This window comes from Musa acuminata, chromosome BXJ2-5 (genome assembly GCF_036884655.1).
Source record: "Musa acuminata AAA Group cultivar baxijiao chromosome BXJ2-5, Cavendish_Baxijiao_AAA, whole genome shotgun sequence".
Lineage (NCBI taxonomy): Eukaryota > Viridiplantae > Streptophyta > Magnoliopsida > Zingiberales > Musaceae > Musa > Musa acuminata.
Window position 1 is genome coordinate 45,995,710 of NC_088342.1, and position 19,143 is coordinate 46,014,852.

General features: G+C 40.4%; 3 protein-coding genes across 4 annotated transcripts; 1 reads left to right on the forward strand and 2 right to left on the reverse strand.

Moving 5' to 3' along the window:
* The first annotated feature begins 558 nt into the window (after positions 1-558).
* Positions 559-10,893, forward strand: LOC135613038 (exocyst complex component EXO70A1-like). The gene is made up of 12 exons (XM_065109956.1): positions 559-897; positions 1,005-1,100; positions 1,452-1,657; positions 4,911-5,168; positions 7,342-7,480; positions 7,554-7,766; positions 8,411-8,616; positions 9,454-9,654; positions 9,729-9,828; positions 10,096-10,205; positions 10,292-10,438; positions 10,534-10,893. The coding sequence occupies exons 1-12, from the start codon at positions 748-750 to the stop codon at positions 10,664-10,666; spliced, it is 1,959 nt and encodes a 652-aa protein (XP_064966028.1). The 5' UTR covers positions 559-747; the 3' UTR covers positions 10,667-10,893.
* Positions 10,894-13,113: 2,220 nt separating this feature from the next.
* On the reverse strand, positions 13,114-14,117 carry LOC135611897 (transcription repressor OFP13-like). Its single transcript, XM_065107543.1, has one exon. The coding sequence runs from the start codon at positions 13,744-13,746 to the stop codon at positions 13,180-13,182; it is 567 nt and encodes a 188-aa protein (XP_064963615.1). The 5' UTR covers positions 13,747-14,117; the 3' UTR covers positions 13,114-13,179.
* A 3,373-nt stretch (positions 14,118-17,490) lies between these two features.
* LOC103986357 (uncharacterized) lies at positions 17,491-19,126 on the reverse strand. Of its 2 annotated transcripts, none has more exons than XM_065109968.1 (4): positions 18,720-19,126; positions 18,569-18,598; positions 18,391-18,504; positions 17,491-18,279 (listed from the first exon to the last, which is right to left on the reverse strand). In XM_065109968.1, exons 3-4 carry the CDS (start codon positions 18,466-18,468, stop codon positions 17,641-17,643), a joined length of 717 nt encoding a protein of 238 aa, XP_064966040.1. In that variant the 5' UTR covers positions 18,469-18,504; positions 18,569-18,598; positions 18,720-19,126; the 3' UTR covers positions 17,491-17,640. The 2 variants fall into 2 exon arrangements, with proteins under 2 accessions (XP_064966040.1, XP_064966039.1); XM_065109967.1 differs by having other exon boundaries at positions 18,569-18,606.
* Positions 19,127-19,143: the final 17 nt, after the last annotated feature.

A 19,143-nucleotide genomic window follows, 5' to 3' on the forward strand; every position in this document is an offset into this window, starting at 1 on the left:
TTAGAAAAATAATTATCAAATTTTCTTATGGACTATTTTCAGGATGAATCGATCAATTCCTTTGAATTAAACCAAATGGGATTCAAAAGGAGGGACAACAAAAAGAACAATAAATCGGCCCATATGAAAAAAGAAGGGTATTTTGGGGATCAAGCTAAATAAAATCACTATTATGAAATAGTGTTTTAGGCTTTTCCGATAATTATTTGATTTAATAGAAAAAAATTAGCAAAATTTTTCCCATATTTATTTATATTTAACGGAAAAGAAGCAGAAATTTAGTGAATTCCGTCACACACAAAAAAAAAATTCAACTTTTTATATTTTCGATATTTATTTAATTTAATGAAAAATTAGGCAACAAAAATTCCGATAATTATCGGTCAACATAAGTACGTCGTCTTCCCCTAACGGAGATTTAGCCTTCTGGTAAACACACACGGTTACGTACACAACCTCTCTCTGAGTGCATATATTTGCGTGGGTCCCACGCCAACCTTGCACGCAATTTATTTGCGCGTTGTTTGTATTCGCAGGGAGTTTCTCGCCGCCCCCCCGAGATTCCAAGCTGGAATCGGAACAACCCCGGCCCTACTCCAATACTACCCTTCTCGGTCTCTCTCTCTCGCTTGGCTTCCTCGCCACTCCAGATCGAGTTCGGGAGGAGGAAGAGACGAAGAAGGCGAGAGATCCGAGGAGGCGTTGCGGCGCCGAGAAGAGGGAAGGAGGCGATCGATAGATCGAACGATGGGGGCCAGCGATGCCCTAACGGAGCGGGCGGCCTTCCTCCGCGACTCACTCGACAAGAGTCGGACCCACACCGATCGCATGGTCTCTATGCTCGGCTCCTTCGACCACCGCCTCTCCGCCCTCGAGGCCGCCATGCGCCCCACCCAGGTTTCCCCTCTCGTGGATGGATCGTGGTGTCGGTCGTTTTGGAGTTTGGTACTGATTTTGGGTTTTGGATTCTCTGGATCCTGGTTCCTTTCGCCGATGTGATGCAGGTGCGGACTTATGCTATTCGGATGGCGCACGAGAACATCGACAAGACGCTCAAGTCGGCCGACGTTATCCTGGGTTACTTTGAGCGCACGCGAGAGGTTGGCCCTGTTTTTACCTTGTGCTTCCTGGTTTAATTTTCCTTCGGTGCAGCTCCTATTTGTTTGAGCAAGAATGGGTCTTTTTCTTTTAAGTGTTTCAATCTTTTTTCTGTTAGTGTGGGTCTGAATGAGTTTGATCGAGTTCATTGGAAACAGTTGTTTCGACTTGTGAAAATGACTATTCTGGGAGTCGGTGCGTTTTTAGGTCTTTGCTGAGGGAGAAAAACTAGTGAGGCTTAAGCTTATCGCCGTGTTTTAGGTCTTCGATTTTATTCTTTTGGTGTGCGTCTGATTAAGTTTATACAAAACAATTTGTTCAATTAGTGCATTTTTGGTTCTTTGGATGAGTAGGCGGAGCTCAAACTGTCAAGGGGGCCGCGTGACAACCTTGAAAGTTATCTCACTGCAATTGATCAGCTGAGAGGCATCTTGCAGTTTTTCAGCTCAAATAAAAGCTTAAGGAGCAATGATGGTGTGGTAAACCAGGCAAACAATACTCTAGCTAAGGCCATAATGAAGCTGGAGGATGAGTTCCGCAGTCTCCTAGTTACTCACAGGTCTGTTTCTCTACATCTGTTTGGGGTTTGTTATTCTTAATTGGTGATTTTAAATGTCTAATTGGGTCCTAGTTCATGTTTGGTTCCTAATCGATCAGCAAGGGTGACCAACACACCATGCGCTTTGCCCCAACTTGACATTTTCCTCTCAGAACTGATAGTATGTGGCATTTTCACTCGCAATTATTAAATGACTTTTTTTTTCCTGAAACTAAATTGTAATTGACATCCATGGTTCATTAGTTTGTATGGTGGCATTGATAACACTTGAATATCTATGACCAGTGGTGGAAGAAATTTGTTTCCAGTAAGGCTATCCTTTCAGTGTGTGAAGTTTCTATGTCATGCCATTACTTTCTAGGTGACAGGGAGAACATCGTCAGTCAATCGTCATCCTCTATGTGGCCTCCACGTGATGTCTAGGTTGGACTGAGGCCATCTTCCACCTGTCTACCCACGTGGACAAGGGTCGAAGGTTGACGGTTATAGGTTGTCTCTCCTTTGTTGCTCATGTGGATAAAAGGCCGAGGGGAGATTGTTGGAGGCGGTTAGAGGATACCTACCCGTAGAATATTCTGTCTCTTTATGACCAAGTATAAAAGCTCATCTTCAACACAATGAAAAGGGGAGATCATTTTATGATAATTTGTATCCAGACTTATATATCTCGGGTTATTAACTTGGTCATTTGAGGGATCGGGTCGGAAGATCCGAAAACCTCTCTCGACCTTGGTTTTCGTGCATGTGACGCCTCGGGAGCTCGACGTTTTCACCTCGGGTAGCCCTACGCACATGGGTTCGGACCACATTGGGCTAACCATGATATCAACGACTTCTTCCCGTAACATTTTTTGCGCCCTAGAAACGACCTTGAGCCACCTACTCGTCCCCATCGAGGTGTTCTTAAATCACACTCAGCAAGTACATACGCTAACATGAATGATACAGGTCGTTGCTATGCTTTTGCCCTAGTTAGCCCAACAGGCGGTGCCATCAGCTCGGTCGCGGTTCCCCGACCTGACGTGGGGTCGACATCCCTTGAGTGGTTAAGACCTTTCGAACTATCGGCCGAGGGGGCACTTCAGTCTCCAATTGTGGAATTCAACGGATCACACCCCTACTCTACCCTACCTACATCCGAGGCCCAATCGATAGATTCGATGGAGGATTCCTTGCGGATCCAACAATGGCATATGGATCAACGCTTGGAGGAGATGCGATAAGAGTTCCAACAATCAAAAGGGGAAGCGCTGGTTGACCTCACCTTGAGTCGGTCGTTGTTCACTTAAGAAATCCAGGATGAATTGATTCCAGCAAGCTTTTGCCTCCTGCCCTTGGAGGCTTTTGATGGCAGTGCTGACCCGATGAAGCACATTGTAGCTTTCTATGCCCAAATGTCGTTATATAGTACTTCGGACGTCTTGATGTGCCGCACCTTCCTGATGACGTTAAGAGGCTTAGCACGAGTATGATATGCCTGCCTAAAGTTATTTTTCATCTATTCTTTTGCATAGCTTGCGAGGGAGTTTGAACTTCACTTCCTCGAGAACATATGCTCACGACCATAAGCGACAATGCTTCTCGAACTCAGGCAATGGGAGGAACGAACGACCCGAGTTATCTCGCCCAAGGTTTGAGTTGACCCCCCTAAATATGATTAGAACTGAAGTTTTTCTACAGATAAAAGAAAATAGGCTCTTAAATGACCCTCATCCGTCGAAGACCGCATAAGCAAAAAGAGACATGCCCAAGTATTGTCGGTTCCACCGAGATTATGACTATGACATCGAGGATTGTCGCGACTTGAAAGAGCAGATTGAAGAACTTATTCGTCAGGGACATCTTGTGCAGTTCGGGAAGAGATGTAAAGGTTGGGGAACCCAACCCTCTCCTTCAGTTGAGGTGTGGTGGTCGACAAACCCGATCAGGTTTGGAAGAGATGTGGAGATTGGGAAACCCTACCCCTTCCTCCAATCGAGGTGGGTCCCTTGGTGATGAGAGGGGCATGTCGGTGATGGATCGTCACTAGCAACGCTCACATCTCTTGCCTGTTTCCCTCCACGCTCAAAGGAGGGTTTGGTTTACATCGATAAGGATTGATTTGCTATCAAGAAGGGCCGACGACATTCGCCTAATGTGCGGAGTTGGAGAACCAATCAAAGAGGCATATGCTTAACGTCTCGGATGAACTAGACGTTAGATCCCTCTTGCAAGAGCCCCCGAAGCGTTCTTGGGGGAGGGGATAAATGATAGGGAGAACATCATCAGTTAATCGTCATCCGATATGTGGCCTCCATGTGGTGTCCAAGATGGAAATAGAGAACGGAGGCCACCCTCCACCTGTTTGCCCACGTGGGCAAGAGCCCAAGGCAGACGGTTATAGGCTGTCCCCACTTTGTCGCCTCCATGGATAAAAGACCAAGGGAAGGTTGTTGGAGGTAATTAGAGGTTGCCTCCTCGTAAAATATTTTGTAAAATATTCAGTCCCTTTACTATCGGGTATAAAAGCTCATCTTCAACACAATAAAAAAGGAAAATCACTTTTTGACCACTTGCATTCATACTTATATACCTCGGGTTACTAATTTAGGTGTCAGAGGAATCGAGTCGGGAAACCTCTCTCGACCTTGGCTTTAATGCAGGTGGCATCTCAAGAGCTTAGCATTTGCACCTCGAAGGCTCCTCAAACAACACTACGCACATAGGTTTGGACCATGTCGGGCTAAGTAGGACATTAACGACTCTTCCTGTAACACTAGACATATGCAATAGATCTTGAAGTCCTAGAAATATGTAGCAAGGCTATCCTGAAGTCCTAATAGAAACAAGGAAAAAAATGTTCTGTTCAAATTTCTTATCCTCAAGCGACTTCGTTCCTTGTAGCAAAAGTAATGGATGCAAGATGAAGTATTACTAACTTGTGGCTATTGTTATTTAACTAACTGTGTCCTTAGATTCAGGTGAGTAAATCTTATCACTGGAAAAGTCTTTGATCTAGGATTCAGCTGTTTTATGAAGCAAATTTTTACTGGCAACCAATCTGGTTGCAGGTTGACAACAAGCATTGTGAGGTCATTTTTTTATTTTGTTTCTTTTGCTTCATGATGACAGTGGTATATTATGTCTTTGGTATGGTGTAAGTTTTTCAGAACATGTATCCAAACTGTTGGTGTATGCTTTGGAATCAAACTTTCTTGTAATCATCGGAAGAAGGTGTTTCTTGTATTAATGTTGTTTCTCTATCTGGTGCCAGTAAGCCAGTTCCTCCTGATAGCCTTTTTGGATCTCTTCCGGAGATATCACAGCCATTGTCAGGATCACTGGACCAGCAGAGTGAAAGTGCTAAAAACCTATCTAGTACAAATCATTCTGAGCATCAAGTTAAAAGCTCAGAGGCTGCTGCCTTGACACCCCCAAAACTTATCCCGCCAAGGATTTTGCCTCTATTGCATAAGTTAGCTCAACAGTTGGTTCAAGCTGGACGTCAACAGCAATGTCTAAAAATTTACAGGTAATTTTCAATGTTTTTCTACTTTTGATCATATTTGCCTTCACTATCTAGATATTCTTTTGACAAATAACGAAGATGTATGCGGATTATATGAGTAGACATTCCACAGGTAAACAACAAATATTATAATTAAATGTTTCAGTTTGAGTGCATATGTGTATATTATAAAATTCTTACTGATGTAATTTACAAGAAATACCCAGTTAATCCCAGGCTTTTTCATTATATGCAAATAACACAACGTTGTCTGCATTGAAATATGGAACACAAATTGAGAGCATGTGTGTAACTTTGGAAAAGGTAGATGTGACATGTTCTAATTGGATTCTATAGCTTGGCACGATTTTCACTGAGCATTTTATGAATGGCTAGCACATTTCAACAGTAACATCACTTGTATCTGATTTTCTGCTTAGAAACTTCTGGAATAAGATATCTATTTTGCAAAATTGAGTTTCTTTTCTCAAAATAATTATATGGGTGGGTTTATATTTCTTAGAAGTTGAGCTCTTTATCTTATCTCATAAGTTCACTAATTAAGAAGATGCTAAAACCTTTTGTGCTGCTTTTCAAAATTTTGTTGTTAATGTTTATGCTTCAATGTTAAATTCTATTTTGAGAAGATCTATAGAGTGGAAATTAATGGTTAGTGGATGCTGGATGATTTGCTTGAGACACCTTGACATAGGCAAGAGGTTGTTCTCTCGAGAGCTGTCCGCAGTCCACAGCCTGGCTATCTTTTCCAAGTCTGGCAACTTGGTCCATGAGGTGCAGTCTTGGACAGATATGTTTATATAAGTAGGTGGGGTGATGCTTGTCACAAACAAAAGATGCAGTTAAAGTTTGGATTGTCTTGGCCAATTCTGTACTCCTGTAATGTGTAATATATCACATGTTTTAATAATATTTGTGTATATACAAGTTCATATAGACATGTTAAGAAAGCATTGCATGGTTGTAAGAAGTATAAATTTGTCTGGTTAAATCTCATTCCTTATATTCTTATTATTTAAATTATGGATTGGGTTGAGCTTATAGGGTTAAATTGAGGGACTAGATTTCCAAAGCATGAATTGGGCTGGGCTTGGGAAAGTGTTTATTTTTGGAAGACAAAAAGAAATAATTGCAGGTCTGCAAAGTCTGACCCAGACCTAGTTCAGCCTTCCTGTTCGACATTAGCTCCATCGTGGCTTGAGTGTCATGGATTTTATTTGTGTAAAAGCTTCGGATTTCATAAATTTAACTAACAATCTATATTTAGACCCTTAAAACAAACATGAAATGGACTGACTTATCTGAATTAGATTTATATAATTTTATTAGTGTAACTATATCTACTTTTGAGCAGATTCTAACTAGGCTCAAAGTAACAACTACAGAGATCCAGACAAATCTGAATGTAATCCTTGTATAGGGTCTTTGAGGATCTAAGGCCTTCCGATCACATCTGATGGCAGAAAAGATATTAGGAGAAAGTACTAAAACATAAAAGAACTTGGCCTGTCATCTTCTTTTTTGCAATAGATACTTAATAGATAGTCAACTCAATATAAATTGATTATATCTGAACATATTCGTACTCATACTAGGATTCTTAAACATTGGATGATTACGTATTTGTGCCTCTGGCGACCTTTTCGCCCTTGTTAAGTTCAAATGAGAGTTCCCTCCTCGCCTCTAGCGGAGATACACGAGGAGACAAGAGAAAAAGAAAAACACACCTCACATAAAAGAGAAACAACATGGAGTAAAAGACACACTACTAATCATACTCCAAGAATGACCCAAATGAACTTTATCCATTGTTAACTAGATTAAATGAATTAAATTATACGTGAACTCCATGTATTTGACATTGTTGCCATGTGCTTGTGATAGTCACATTTGATGCATTATTTTGTCCCTAGTAGTTCCTTTGAAGGTGATAAGAATTTATACTATCCTTGATTTTCTGGATCGGCTAGTCACGATCTCCATCAGCTGGGCATCACTTGGGAAAAGGAATCAAATGGTCGAGATGCATGAAAGAAATTTTTTTTTGTTGCTGTATTGTCTCATACGTCTGACTTACAAAAGTTATGTTGTTATGTCATCATTTTTCCTGTACATTTACGTTCTCGATGCCTCATCTTCTTCAATCCTTTGTTAAGTGTTTTTCGTCTTTATCATTTAGGGAAGTTCGATCTTCGACTTTGGAGAAAAGCCTTTCAAGCTTGGGTGTGGAAAAACTAAGTAAAGAGGAGGTGCAAAAACTTCCATGGGAGTCTTTAGAAACAAAAATTGGAAATTGGATTCACCACATGAGGATTGCAGTAAGGACCTATAAAGATCAACGTAAAGTTATGCTTCTCTGTTCTCCAATTATTCTAACAATGCTTAGAACAGGTTAAACTTCTTTTTGCTTGGGAACGGGAATTGTGCAATCAAATCTTTGAAGGTATTGGCTCGGTAAAGGATCAATGTTTTTCTGAAATAACTGCAAACAGCATGTTGGTGCTACTTAGCTTTGGAGAGGCTATTGCTAAAAGCAAAAGGTCACCAGAAAAACTGTTTGTGCTCCTAGACATGTATGAAGTAATGCATGAACTTCAACCAGAGGTATAGGCATATGGTGATGATACTTATGCTTTTTAAATTCATAATCATAAATAATGTTTTGATGAATCATAATGAAAAGCCCATCTGTTTATTATTGTCTTAATTTTCTTGTAATTTTCTGAACTTTTTACTTTTTAAGTTCTAAGATAATAGAAGCAGACCCAAAATTGTCAAAACTGTTAAAATGCTATTGCCTTGACCTGCAATGCCACTGAAACCAGAACTTTAAGAGTTGTTACAAACTTAGGTAGATCATCATCTTGCTAGATAACCAGTGAATAGATGGATTTTATTTAGCTTGAAACATTTAGACTTTGCGTTATAAAGAGATGTATCTTTAGCCAATAGATTAATAGATTGAACGGGCACACGTGTTTTATACTTTCCTGCAGGTTTTGATTTAAAAAGCAACATTTAGATGGTATGCTCCATTAACACTCTAGGATTACAATTTAACTTAATAATTCTAAGGAAAATTGATACCGATTGCCTCTAGGCTGCATGGATGTTTATTGCAATATTTTGTTTCATGTTGGATCTAAAACATACTTTCAATAGTGTATTTAGTAGTAGAAGACATAGTTAAACATGTTAGCGTTATTCCTCACTGAGAAACCTAATATATTTTTATGTTGAATGATCAGATTGAATTGATTTTTGACGGAAAGTCTTGCTCTGAGATGCGAGATTCTGCACTGAGTTTGACAAAGCAATTGGCACAAACAGCCCAAGAGACGTTTGGGGACTTTGAGGAAGCTGTTGAGAAAGATGCTTCAAAAACATTTATTGCTGATGGAACTGTCCATCCTTTAACCAGCTATGTCATTAATTACGTGAAGTTTCTTTTTGAGTAAGTTTTTGTCTTTTAAGCTACCAAATCTTCCCTCAAAGTCTTTGAAGTCATTTCATTACATTACTGTTAGCCTTTCGTATGTTTATAAGTTTCTACAGTTACTGTTATTGCATCGTTTCCTATTCTTCAACGATAACAGGTCATAATGTTCCAACTTTTTGAGGTTGATCGTATGGATCCTGACCTACCATTAGAGCAGCCACATCTCTTTAAATTGGTTTTATAATCTTAACTTCCTCTTATTTTGTCTTTTATCCAAAAGCTTGGTTAATCACTAACATAAGTGCTTCTTATTCTATCTTCATATATTCATCTTAGCCTCCACATCCCAACAATTCTAGATTTTTGTCTGTTGATTCCAAACTGTCTAACCCAAAAAAATATCATTGTAGTCTTATTAAGGGTTTTACTTTATTTTAAGGGGTACATGATTATCACAAAATTCATGGTGCTCGTTTCTACTTCAACTGTCTCGCATTATTTAATGAATGATTTGTCTTATGAGGGGCACACAATGATAACATAGAAATACATAACGCCTATTCTTTACTGTGAATAATTGGAGCCAAACTTATTGGAGCTCAAGACTCGTTCAGGAGAATTTTTAGTATAGTGCAAGCTGGCAAATATTTTTGTGGTTATGATCTTAACTATAGTTTAGTCCATGGACATATTCTCTCGTGTTGTGGCAATTATGACATATTCTCTGATTTTTGTGGCAATTATGACATATTCTCTCGTGTTGTTTAAGTCCATGGACAATCTATTTTAGCCTTTCATTTCAACAATGCATGCTTTCTTCTCTCCTGACAGTTTTTCACCAAACATGTACAGCTACCAGGCAACACTCAAACAACTTTTCCTGGAGTTTGGACATGGAGATGGAACAAGGAACCAGTTGGCATCTATAACAATGCGAATTATGCAAGCTCTTCAGAGTAACTTGGATGGGAAGTCCAAGATGTATAAAGATCCTGCTTTGCAATGCTTGTTTCTTATGAATAATATTCACTACATCGTTAAATCTGTGCGGAGGTATGTTCTTCCATGAGTATATGATATTCGAAATCTTTTGGATTATATGTATCTGATGCTTATTCTTATTTTAGGTCAGAAGCAAAGGATATACTGGGTGATGATTGGATACAAAGACACCGTAGGTCTGTACAACAAAATGCGAACCAGTATAGGAGGTTTGGTTGGGCAAAGGTTTGTTTCTATAAACTGGAGCATCTTGGCGGATAGCACTGTTTCTATTTTTATCTTGATTGATGCTATTCTGATGTTCACATATTTGATTTTACTTTTAAGCATGAACAAATGACATGGACAGCAGTGTTTCATATCTTGGTGCTTTTGAACCAATAATATGCTTTCTTTTATGATTTTATATATTCCAAAACTGATCCTAATGATAAGATCTCTTCTGGTGCATGGCATGCTGTATATGTTGTAATTCTATTTGGTCAACTGCAGATATTGCAAACCCTCTCTGCCCAAGGTTTGACATCATCTGGAGGTGGAAGTATACCTGGAAGCGATGGTGGAAGTAGTGGTTTAGTCCCGAAACCAATATTGAAAGATAGGTCGGATTTACTCTGAAATTTATTCTCAGCAATAAACTTATGGTGTTCTCACAAATGGAGCTACCTTTTTTTTAATCTATTGTCAGGTTCAAGTCCTTCAACATGCAGTTTGAGGAGCTTTGTCTAAGGCAGTGTGAGTGGGCGGTACCTGATCAAGAGCTGCGTGAATCTTTAAGGCTTGCAGTTGCTGAAGTTCTCTTACCTGCGTATAGATCTTTCATAAAACGGTTTGGGTATGTTCGTTTCTACAAACCCCATATATGCATGCTTATGGAATGCTTGTTCCTTCGATTGTGGCCCTTGACACAGACAGCGTTGTTGTTTGCAGGCCAATGCTTGAGAACAACAAGAATCCATCAAAATACATCAAATATTCTCCAGAAAATATCGAGACAAAGTTGGGTGAATTGTTCGAGGGGAAATCGGCAGCAAAGATGACCACTGAGCCAAGGCGATCGTAGGTGGTGTGGCACGAACCAATCTTCCATAAATCCCCCCCAAAAAAAAAAAAAAAAAATCTGAGCAACTTGGAGTATCTCGCCTTTGCCCCAGCAACTCGTGTATGTCGTCAGGTTTGTTTCACAGATTAGGCCACACTAGTGCTCTTTCTCAGGACAAGATTTTATCTAGGTTTTGACTGTTGCTTTGTTCTTTGTTACAACAAATCTATTATTCTTTTTTGTGTGCTGCTTCCGGACTACTACTTCGAGAGGATCGATCGATCGTTCGTTAATACGTGTGCAATAAGTTTGATTAATAACAAGGTCGATACACCGAAAAAAGCCCATCTTTCTGGGTTTTTCTCGAAAAATATCCTCATATTTAGAATTCTCTAATAGTTAATGTTTTTTTTCAATTTGTCTAATATCCAGAATATTCTTAGTCTAATTTTTTTTTCTTCCTCCATTCCTTATCCTATGAATTGATTCATAGGGTGAGCCTTGTAATGATCATGTTTAAAATAAGATCAAATATACAAGTACAAAAGCATTATGTTATAGCATTTTTATATTACACGTTATAATGTTTTTTTTTGGGTATTGTCAAAAATGTTTTAACATGATATAAAAAATATTATAAACATAATATTTTTTATATTATAAATTTGCATGAAAATATCATGTTACGGTGTGTTTCTTAAGAATGTGTTATGGTCTTTTCCTAATATTAACATAGCTTTGCTTGCTAATGGAATCCAATCTCATTCATTTGCTGATGTGTTATTAGTTTTTTTTTTAAATAAATAAATAAAGAGCTCTTTATTACAATCTCTCTCTCTCTCTCTCTCTCTCTCTCTCTCTCTCTCTCTCTCTCTCTTTAGAAAGTTGGCTATAGTAAGTATTATTACACCCACAGATCTGTGGTAGCGTGAGAGTCGGTATCAGGTTGGAACCTATTCATCAACAGTGCACGAGCACTGAACCCACCATCGAACAGTTGGCGGTCAACCACAGAGCGCCCAATCCAGTGCTTCTGCTGCAGGCTTTTTACGTCCAACCAAAAAGGACGACACCATCTCTCTCTCTCTCTCTCTCTCTCTCTCTCTCTCTCTCCATTGCTGTAAGGTTCGCAGATAAGGATGAGCGAGCTTGACGAGTTTATGTTGTTGCCGCTGTGACTCACTCATCCAGACTGAACCTTTCAACAAGGTTTGGGTTCTCAACATCACATACGGAAGAATTCCATGTCGGCTAAAAAAGGTAAGCGATATCTCGCGAAGAACAAAACTCACCTCTACCTTTCCTTTTGTCTTTTCTTACCCATAGTCTATCTATCTGTAGACAATAGTCTACAAGCCGACAGGAGAGAGAGAGAGAGAGAGAGAGAGTTTTGTTGCTAGCTTTTTGCCTTTTTACGTTGTGGAAGTATTTGTTTGGCTTCTATTGAGTGAATGAGAGAGAGAGAGAGAGAGAGAGAGAGAGAGAGTAGCTGAAAGGAACACTTAAAGCTTTAGTTGCCCATAGTACTTACTGTTCATCTATAGTTCTTCTACCTGATGATGATGTTGCAGGCCAGCCACACACACACACACACTACATATCTTTTGGCTTACTTCCAAAGTGTGTGGTTCCACTGACTGGGAACTGTTGCTCTGTGATCCTTCCTTCCACACAGCATTCTATCTTTTCAATTTGTTTCATCTTTGTCTCAGACAACTGTGCATCCATTTTCCAATTCATCTAATCCAAAAAGAAGAAATCAACTTTCAGAAAAATAACTTGGTGTGATCTTTCAGAGTTTGGCTTGATTTTTGGGTCATGACATTTCCTTTTCACTGCCTCTTGCAGTCTTACCTCAATTTGATTCAGAAAGTATAGGCAAAACACAAACTTGAAAGAAGAAATGTTTTTGGAAACAAGAAAAATCCTACCTTTCTTTACTTGTCAATTTATTCCATTAGGATTCTTCTTCAATCAAATCTTATCATTAGCTTTGGTTGGTTGGTTGGTTGACAAAGGGAAAAACAAGTACCCCACAATTTTCTTCTTTTTAAGCTTTCTCCTCCTACCTTCTTCAAGAAAAATAAAAACAAATTTGATTTGCTAACACTTTTGAAAAATATTGTAATTCCATGATTGGACTTAAAACATTGAACACCAAAGAATGCTCTCTTGTGCTTTGGGGCTCACTAAAACAAATAATGATATATGAGATTGTCAACTTTGCAACTCATCTGTTCTTCCTTCCAACCTCAATAAAGTGAAAGATTGCTTGGCATCATCTAAGCTCATGAAATATATGATTATTATTATTATAGTGGTTTGTGTGTTTCTATTTTGTTGAAAAAGAAAATCCATGTAAAAAAGAGAGAGAGAGAGAGAGAGAAAATTCACATTTTTATTTTCCCCCCCCCCCCCATTTAGTCAAAGACAAAAATCCACATCCATGCTATTAGCAGCAAGTCATGTTTGAGTGTACTCTTCTTCCCATGGCTACAGTGATCGAATAGGATGGACGTCAAACTGCATCCACTTCACATCATCTCCTCCTCCACCTCCTCCTCCTCCTCGATCTCGAAGGTAAAAGAACTGGAAGAAGAGGATGAAGGAGAAGAAGAAGAAGTAGAACAAGAGGAAGAAGAAGCAATGCCCAAAAGCAAGTCCATGAATGCTCCAATTATAAACCCATGATTCTTCTTCCCATTGAGCAGCAAATACCATCCCAGCATCTGCTGAAGCCACGCCCAGTCTCCCACGCCATGCGCCAGCAGCATCTCCTCCATCGACTGCTTGAAGTCACGATAAGGGTCCTCCGAGTCCACCGCCATAGCGATGCTCCCCTCGAACGGAGTGCCGTCGACGTCGGACTTGGCCGCCTCCTCCACCATCGAGCTCGTCGTGCCTGGTTCGAAGAACAGCCTGTCCGACGACCTCAGCCCGTGGATGACCGCTTCGACGGCGTCGCCGTCCGAGAAGCTCTCCCACTCGCCTGACGACGAGTTCGACAGGCATGACTCGTTGAGAAGAGGAGGAGGAGGAGAAGGAGGAGAGGAAGCCATCGGCCTCACTCTAGAGAAGAAAGAGGCGAAGCTTGGTTTCATGCCCGTTTCTGATCTCTCTCTCCTCCTTCAGAATGAGGTATGCATTAATGGTGAAGAAAGGAGTCTGTGATGGATGGATGAGCTTCAAGACGTTTTTAAGAAGGAGAGTGACATTTCTAAAGGTGAGGCATGTGAGCAATGATAGACAACAGTGGGAGGTTATATATATAGATATATCCATAGAGAGAGAGAGAGAGAGAGAGTTCAGCAGATCCATGCAACAGTGGTGGTCGAATTCAAATAGGGTTTGCTGTGGTGTGATGATGAACACCTTTTCATTGTTTTTGGCAAGAAGAAGATGTTGCAACTCCAGCGTAGGTATCTGTCACATTGCCTTGTTCTTGTCCTTTTCATCTTGTCATGGTTGAGAAGGAGGGGTGGGTGCATTGCAACTGTTGCACCAGAAGAAAATTAGGTTTGTGTAGATCAAGTCAACTAGTACTGAATAATACAACTCAATTCACACAATGATGTCCTTCGATTGATGAAGACAACATAAAATGTAGGTAGGTTGTTATTTAGGCCATGTAATGTAAGAAATATATATATTTATCCTTTGTTCTTCATAAAGTTTAATGATAAAGATAGATGGCTGAGAAAAAAAAATCCTCTTTTTGAGTTTTTCCTGGAAAAAATTGTATGCATCAACCCTTTTAAATCAAAGGGTTGAATGTTCATTCCATACTTTTAACTGTGATATTTCCAAGTGAGAAAAGAGAGAGAAAAAAAAACATGAAAAGTCAGTGTGTTTTTGTGGTTTCAGCTGCTAATTACTAAGATTGGAGTTGCTTGATGAAGCATTTGTCTTGTCATAAGCCTATTCCTACTAAGATATCCATCCATCCACCAATGCCAACAGTGAAACTAACATAAGGTCTTGTATTCTACTATTAGCCTTTGGCTTTCTCTTTCATCTTTCATTAGTTTGCCTAAGGTGAACAAACAGGAGTTCACCTTTGTCTCCTTTGTCCACACACCAGAGGATACAATGTCTCTTGCTTGCTTTGGTTTCATTTCAATACACCAAACAGCAACAAGAATGTCTCATTCCCAATTGCCAATGTTTGTTTGTCCAATATTCTAATCACCTCATTTGTGTGAAGTCAAGCATCAAAAAAAGGGTATACTCTTCCCAATGTGAGTTGATGTGACCAATGTCACTGTCTCCTATGGGACATTTCAGCTAATGATAGCTTAAAGGCAGCTATCCTGTCTTCCAACTCCACACATGCTTCCTTGACCAATCCTCAATCATAGAGCTTGAGAGGCATGCTTGTCCTTCCAAGTAAACTAGACATCAAATATTAAAACCTTCAGCAATGGTTAAACAAGCATAAAACCAAAGCAATGAAAGGGGACAAGAAGCCAACAACACATCTTTCTTAACTCACTTGTAGGTGTTTAGGTAGGGGATTATTTATAGGCTAATACAAGTCAGCTGCTACCTTAAAACATAGTTTTAAGCTCTAATATCATAAATGAGCCAAGATCTTTTTCTTTTTTTTTTTACTTAGCACCAACCTATGTAATTAATGGATTTGACTGGATCTTGTCATTGCAAGGGTAACAAAGAAATTCACATTTTGCCAGTTCTTCTTTAGCAAGGACACCAGGAAATTCACAGAACTTTCTTAAGTTGAAATTTTACCCCATTGCTTTTGTCTCATTAACTTTTGCCTCCAAAGATTCTTGGTGAGTAACCAATGTGGGGAATTTCCCTGCATAACAAATCAAGAAAAAGGTGTAGCCATAAAGAGAGATATGTGTCAAAAAAATAATAATGCATACAAGAGGAGATGCAGGAGTTTGGTCAATGGAGTAGAGAAATATAATTACAAGAAACTAACTTTAAGGAAATACACAAGTCAGCATCATAAAAAGATGTATCGAGATTTAAAATTCAACCTAATCGATAATGAAGTCAACATCAGCAGCAAAATGAACAAAAGGAAAATGACACCCAGCAGCAGAGAACTTTGGTACAATCCTTGCATCAGAATAAAACAATATGTTGATCAACTTTTTTTTTTTGTTATAATAGAAATAATTGTTTATCCTCGAGTGTAAGTTTAGTTTAGCCTTTTTCCCATCAGACTCCACACAACATTCTCATATAGATGACAATAGTTTAAGAGCATGACAATCAATTCCAATGAAACAATACAACACTAATGGCAATGTCACTTGCAAAAACAAGTAATCTCCAAAGCAGACTTCTCTATTTTCCAAAATACACTGTATCAGGTTATAACAATCCAGTAATTGCATTATAATACATGGTTTAGATGGTTCTATAAAGTAGCCAGTTAGCTCACTGAGGGTGGGGTGGCTGTTGACTAATTACCATTATTTGACTATCTTAGATGTGAAACAACTATTTATTTCCTGGAAATTACAATGAAAAAGGAGTAAAAAAAGAAGAATATGACAACTAAAACTTACAAATGATTGTTTCATTTTGTCACCAAAAATATGAGAAGCTGCACTAGAAAGTGTCATGCTTGCCATAAGAGTTAAAAAGTTATAGTACTTGCCTGCCTTGTTAAGACCAGGTCCAAGGAGGCGAGGGATCTGTTTGATAATAGCCTTGATGCTAGAAAAGCATGGTACTTCTTAGCAAGGTCCGTAATACCGTATCGTATCGGAGTTTCGACCTGGGTTCGGTACCAGTACGGTACGGTATATCGAGCGATACACTCAGGTGTTGCTATAGTGTTGCTATAGACGGTCCGCGTACCGGAAGCCTGTCGGACTGGTACGTACCGCCCGTACCAGGCGGTACGATCCGGTACTGCAGACCATGCTTCTTAGCAAGTTTTTTAACCAACTTCTTATTTTTGTTCATCTTCTTTAGACTTTTCACATCCATGTAGTCAAGGCCTATCTTCTCGGCCTGGAGATGACAGAAGCAAGCATTAGCATAACGGAATCATGATCCCAGAACCGATAAGGTTTAGAATTAGACAAGCATCTTAATTTGATCATGTAAAAAGGCAACAAAATCATAAACATTCACAGGAGAAAAATTTTGAACACAAAATTGATTTTTCGTTATAATATTCATATAATGTGAAAAGTGCATCTTTTAAGAAAAATGTGTTGTAGATATAAACATCCCATACTTATCATCGAAAGAATCAACTTTGGAAAAATATAATTGAAGAGTCACATAAACACCCGGTCGTCGTCCTCCCCAGCCTCGGTCAAGCGCGCGGGGTCGGAAGTCGTTGCCTGAGAGCGAGTGACGTCAGCGTGTGTCGAGTCAGCGTTATTGCCCTCCTCGTTGGGCAGAGTGGCGCCCAGGTGAGGCCAACGTCGTGACACGTCATGCCGTCATTATTACCCCTATCAATATCGACGTGCTTTAACGTTCTACCTATTTCTCTTTGGTTCCAAAGTTCAAAATTTTATTTGTTTTGTAATTCTTTTGTTTTTTCTCTTTTCTATCCGTGATTCTGTTTTTTGAGTTTGCTCATGGACTCGATGCATGTTTTTTTTTTCATATTTCATAGATCCCTCTTCTCACTCCCAGTCGGATTCCCTGGATCCATCAATCTCATGCCTATGAAACTCTTCCATGATTCCATCCAGATCCAATCACGAATCTCAAAGAATAATTTCATGATTCCTTTGTATTGTTATAAAGGGAAAACGAAATTGAAAAAGGATTTCAATAAAGAAAAACTCTTGCAGAACTTTTTCTGCATTGTTCCATCGAAAGAGAGAGAGAGAGAGAGAGAGACATCAAAGCAAACAAAGGGAGAACTTTTCTGAATTGTTCCATCAGAAGAGAGAGAGAGAGAGAGAGAAGAATCAAGCTGCATCATGAAAAATTCCACACAGGAACAGCACAGCAAATCTGAGAAGCTCTATGACAGGCATGGTCTGTTGGGATCATGGCCACGAAGGAACTTGTAGATGCCGCAGGGGTGCGGGAGGATTGCGCCACTGCGGCAGCTTCCCCGCCACCATAAGAGTCTGCAGCAACGGCCCTGCTTGCAGCACAGCTTGCACAAACCTGCCTCTTTCCGGTCGATTCCCCTTCATGGCGAGGCTATCAGTTACAGCAGAGGCTTGTTCATACTTGCCCATGCTGGAAGACGACGCCCCCCTCGAGGAATCGCCCATGTTCCCGGTCGAGAGCTCCGGAGAATTGACGGAGGTGGCGTCGACGAACGACTCGACCGGAGACGAAACGTACCGCTGCGAAGGGTGGGCTGTCTCGGATAGGCTGTCGGAGATGTTGGAGCTGCCGATCGCTTGCAGCAACGGAGAAGCATCGGTTGGAGGATTGGGAAGCACTCGAGGGAGACCGGCGAGGCTCGGTTGTCCGATCTGGTTCAGCAGGAGCTGCAGCTGGTTTCTCGCTTCGTCTCTCTCGGAGGTTCGTAGCTCGAGGAGTTCGATCAATTGCTGGTTGCTTTCCTTGGCTTTCTGCAGCTCTTCGTGGGCGTTGGTCCGCAGCGCCTCCAATTCCATGTTGGTGCAGGTGAGCTTGTGCTTCAAGTCCTCGATCGTCTGCTGGAGAAAGATCTGCAACACGATTGATTGATGAGACAATTATACATAGAGTAACTCCGGTGAACTCCGAAGAGAACCCTCCACAAACAAGAGAGAGAGAGAGAGAGATGAACAGTGCCTGACCTCGTGATAATCCCAGGTAGCAGCCAAGCAGTCGCCCGTAGCCAAAGCGTCTCCAAAAGACGACGGACTCACATCCATCGCCACACGCGCGCGCTCTCTCTCCCGAGCCGATTGCTGTATATATATGATGAGAACCCAATAATGATATCGCGAAAAGGACTTGAAGAACTCGGATTACCTCATCGCTCAGACGTGTATCTCTTTCCTACTGCAATCCTTCAAGGAAAAACACAAGAATGATATCAGATCCGCCGCCGGAAACAAATCGATAAGCGAAAATTCGAGCAAAAGAATATGGATTTCGAGGCGAGAATAGGCCGGAGGCTCACCGGGACCTCCACGAAAAGGGCAGCTGTCGACTGCAGGGACGAGTAATCGCCGTGCCTAGGAAATAGAACCCTAAAATGCCGGCTCCGACTCAACCAGTCGCCCTCTACCGTCGGATTTGGATCCGACGGATGATATGTTTTCTGGGGAGTGTTTTGGGCTTTGACCCGTGGACGCTAGTTGGGCCGTAACCTTCGTGACGTCATAAATCTTTTGTACAATAATGATAATTATTTTTGGGCCATATAATTAATATTTTGTATGAAGATCCGAATCCGGATCCGAGGATGGGCATTCTATTAAATCGGATTCGGATCGGGCATTAATTTTGTACCCTATCTTAATGGATTCAAAATAACTTGAAAACGGATTCGCTTTCGGGTTTGGATTCTGAGGCCCGTTTCGTAAAAGAGGGGATCGCTGCGC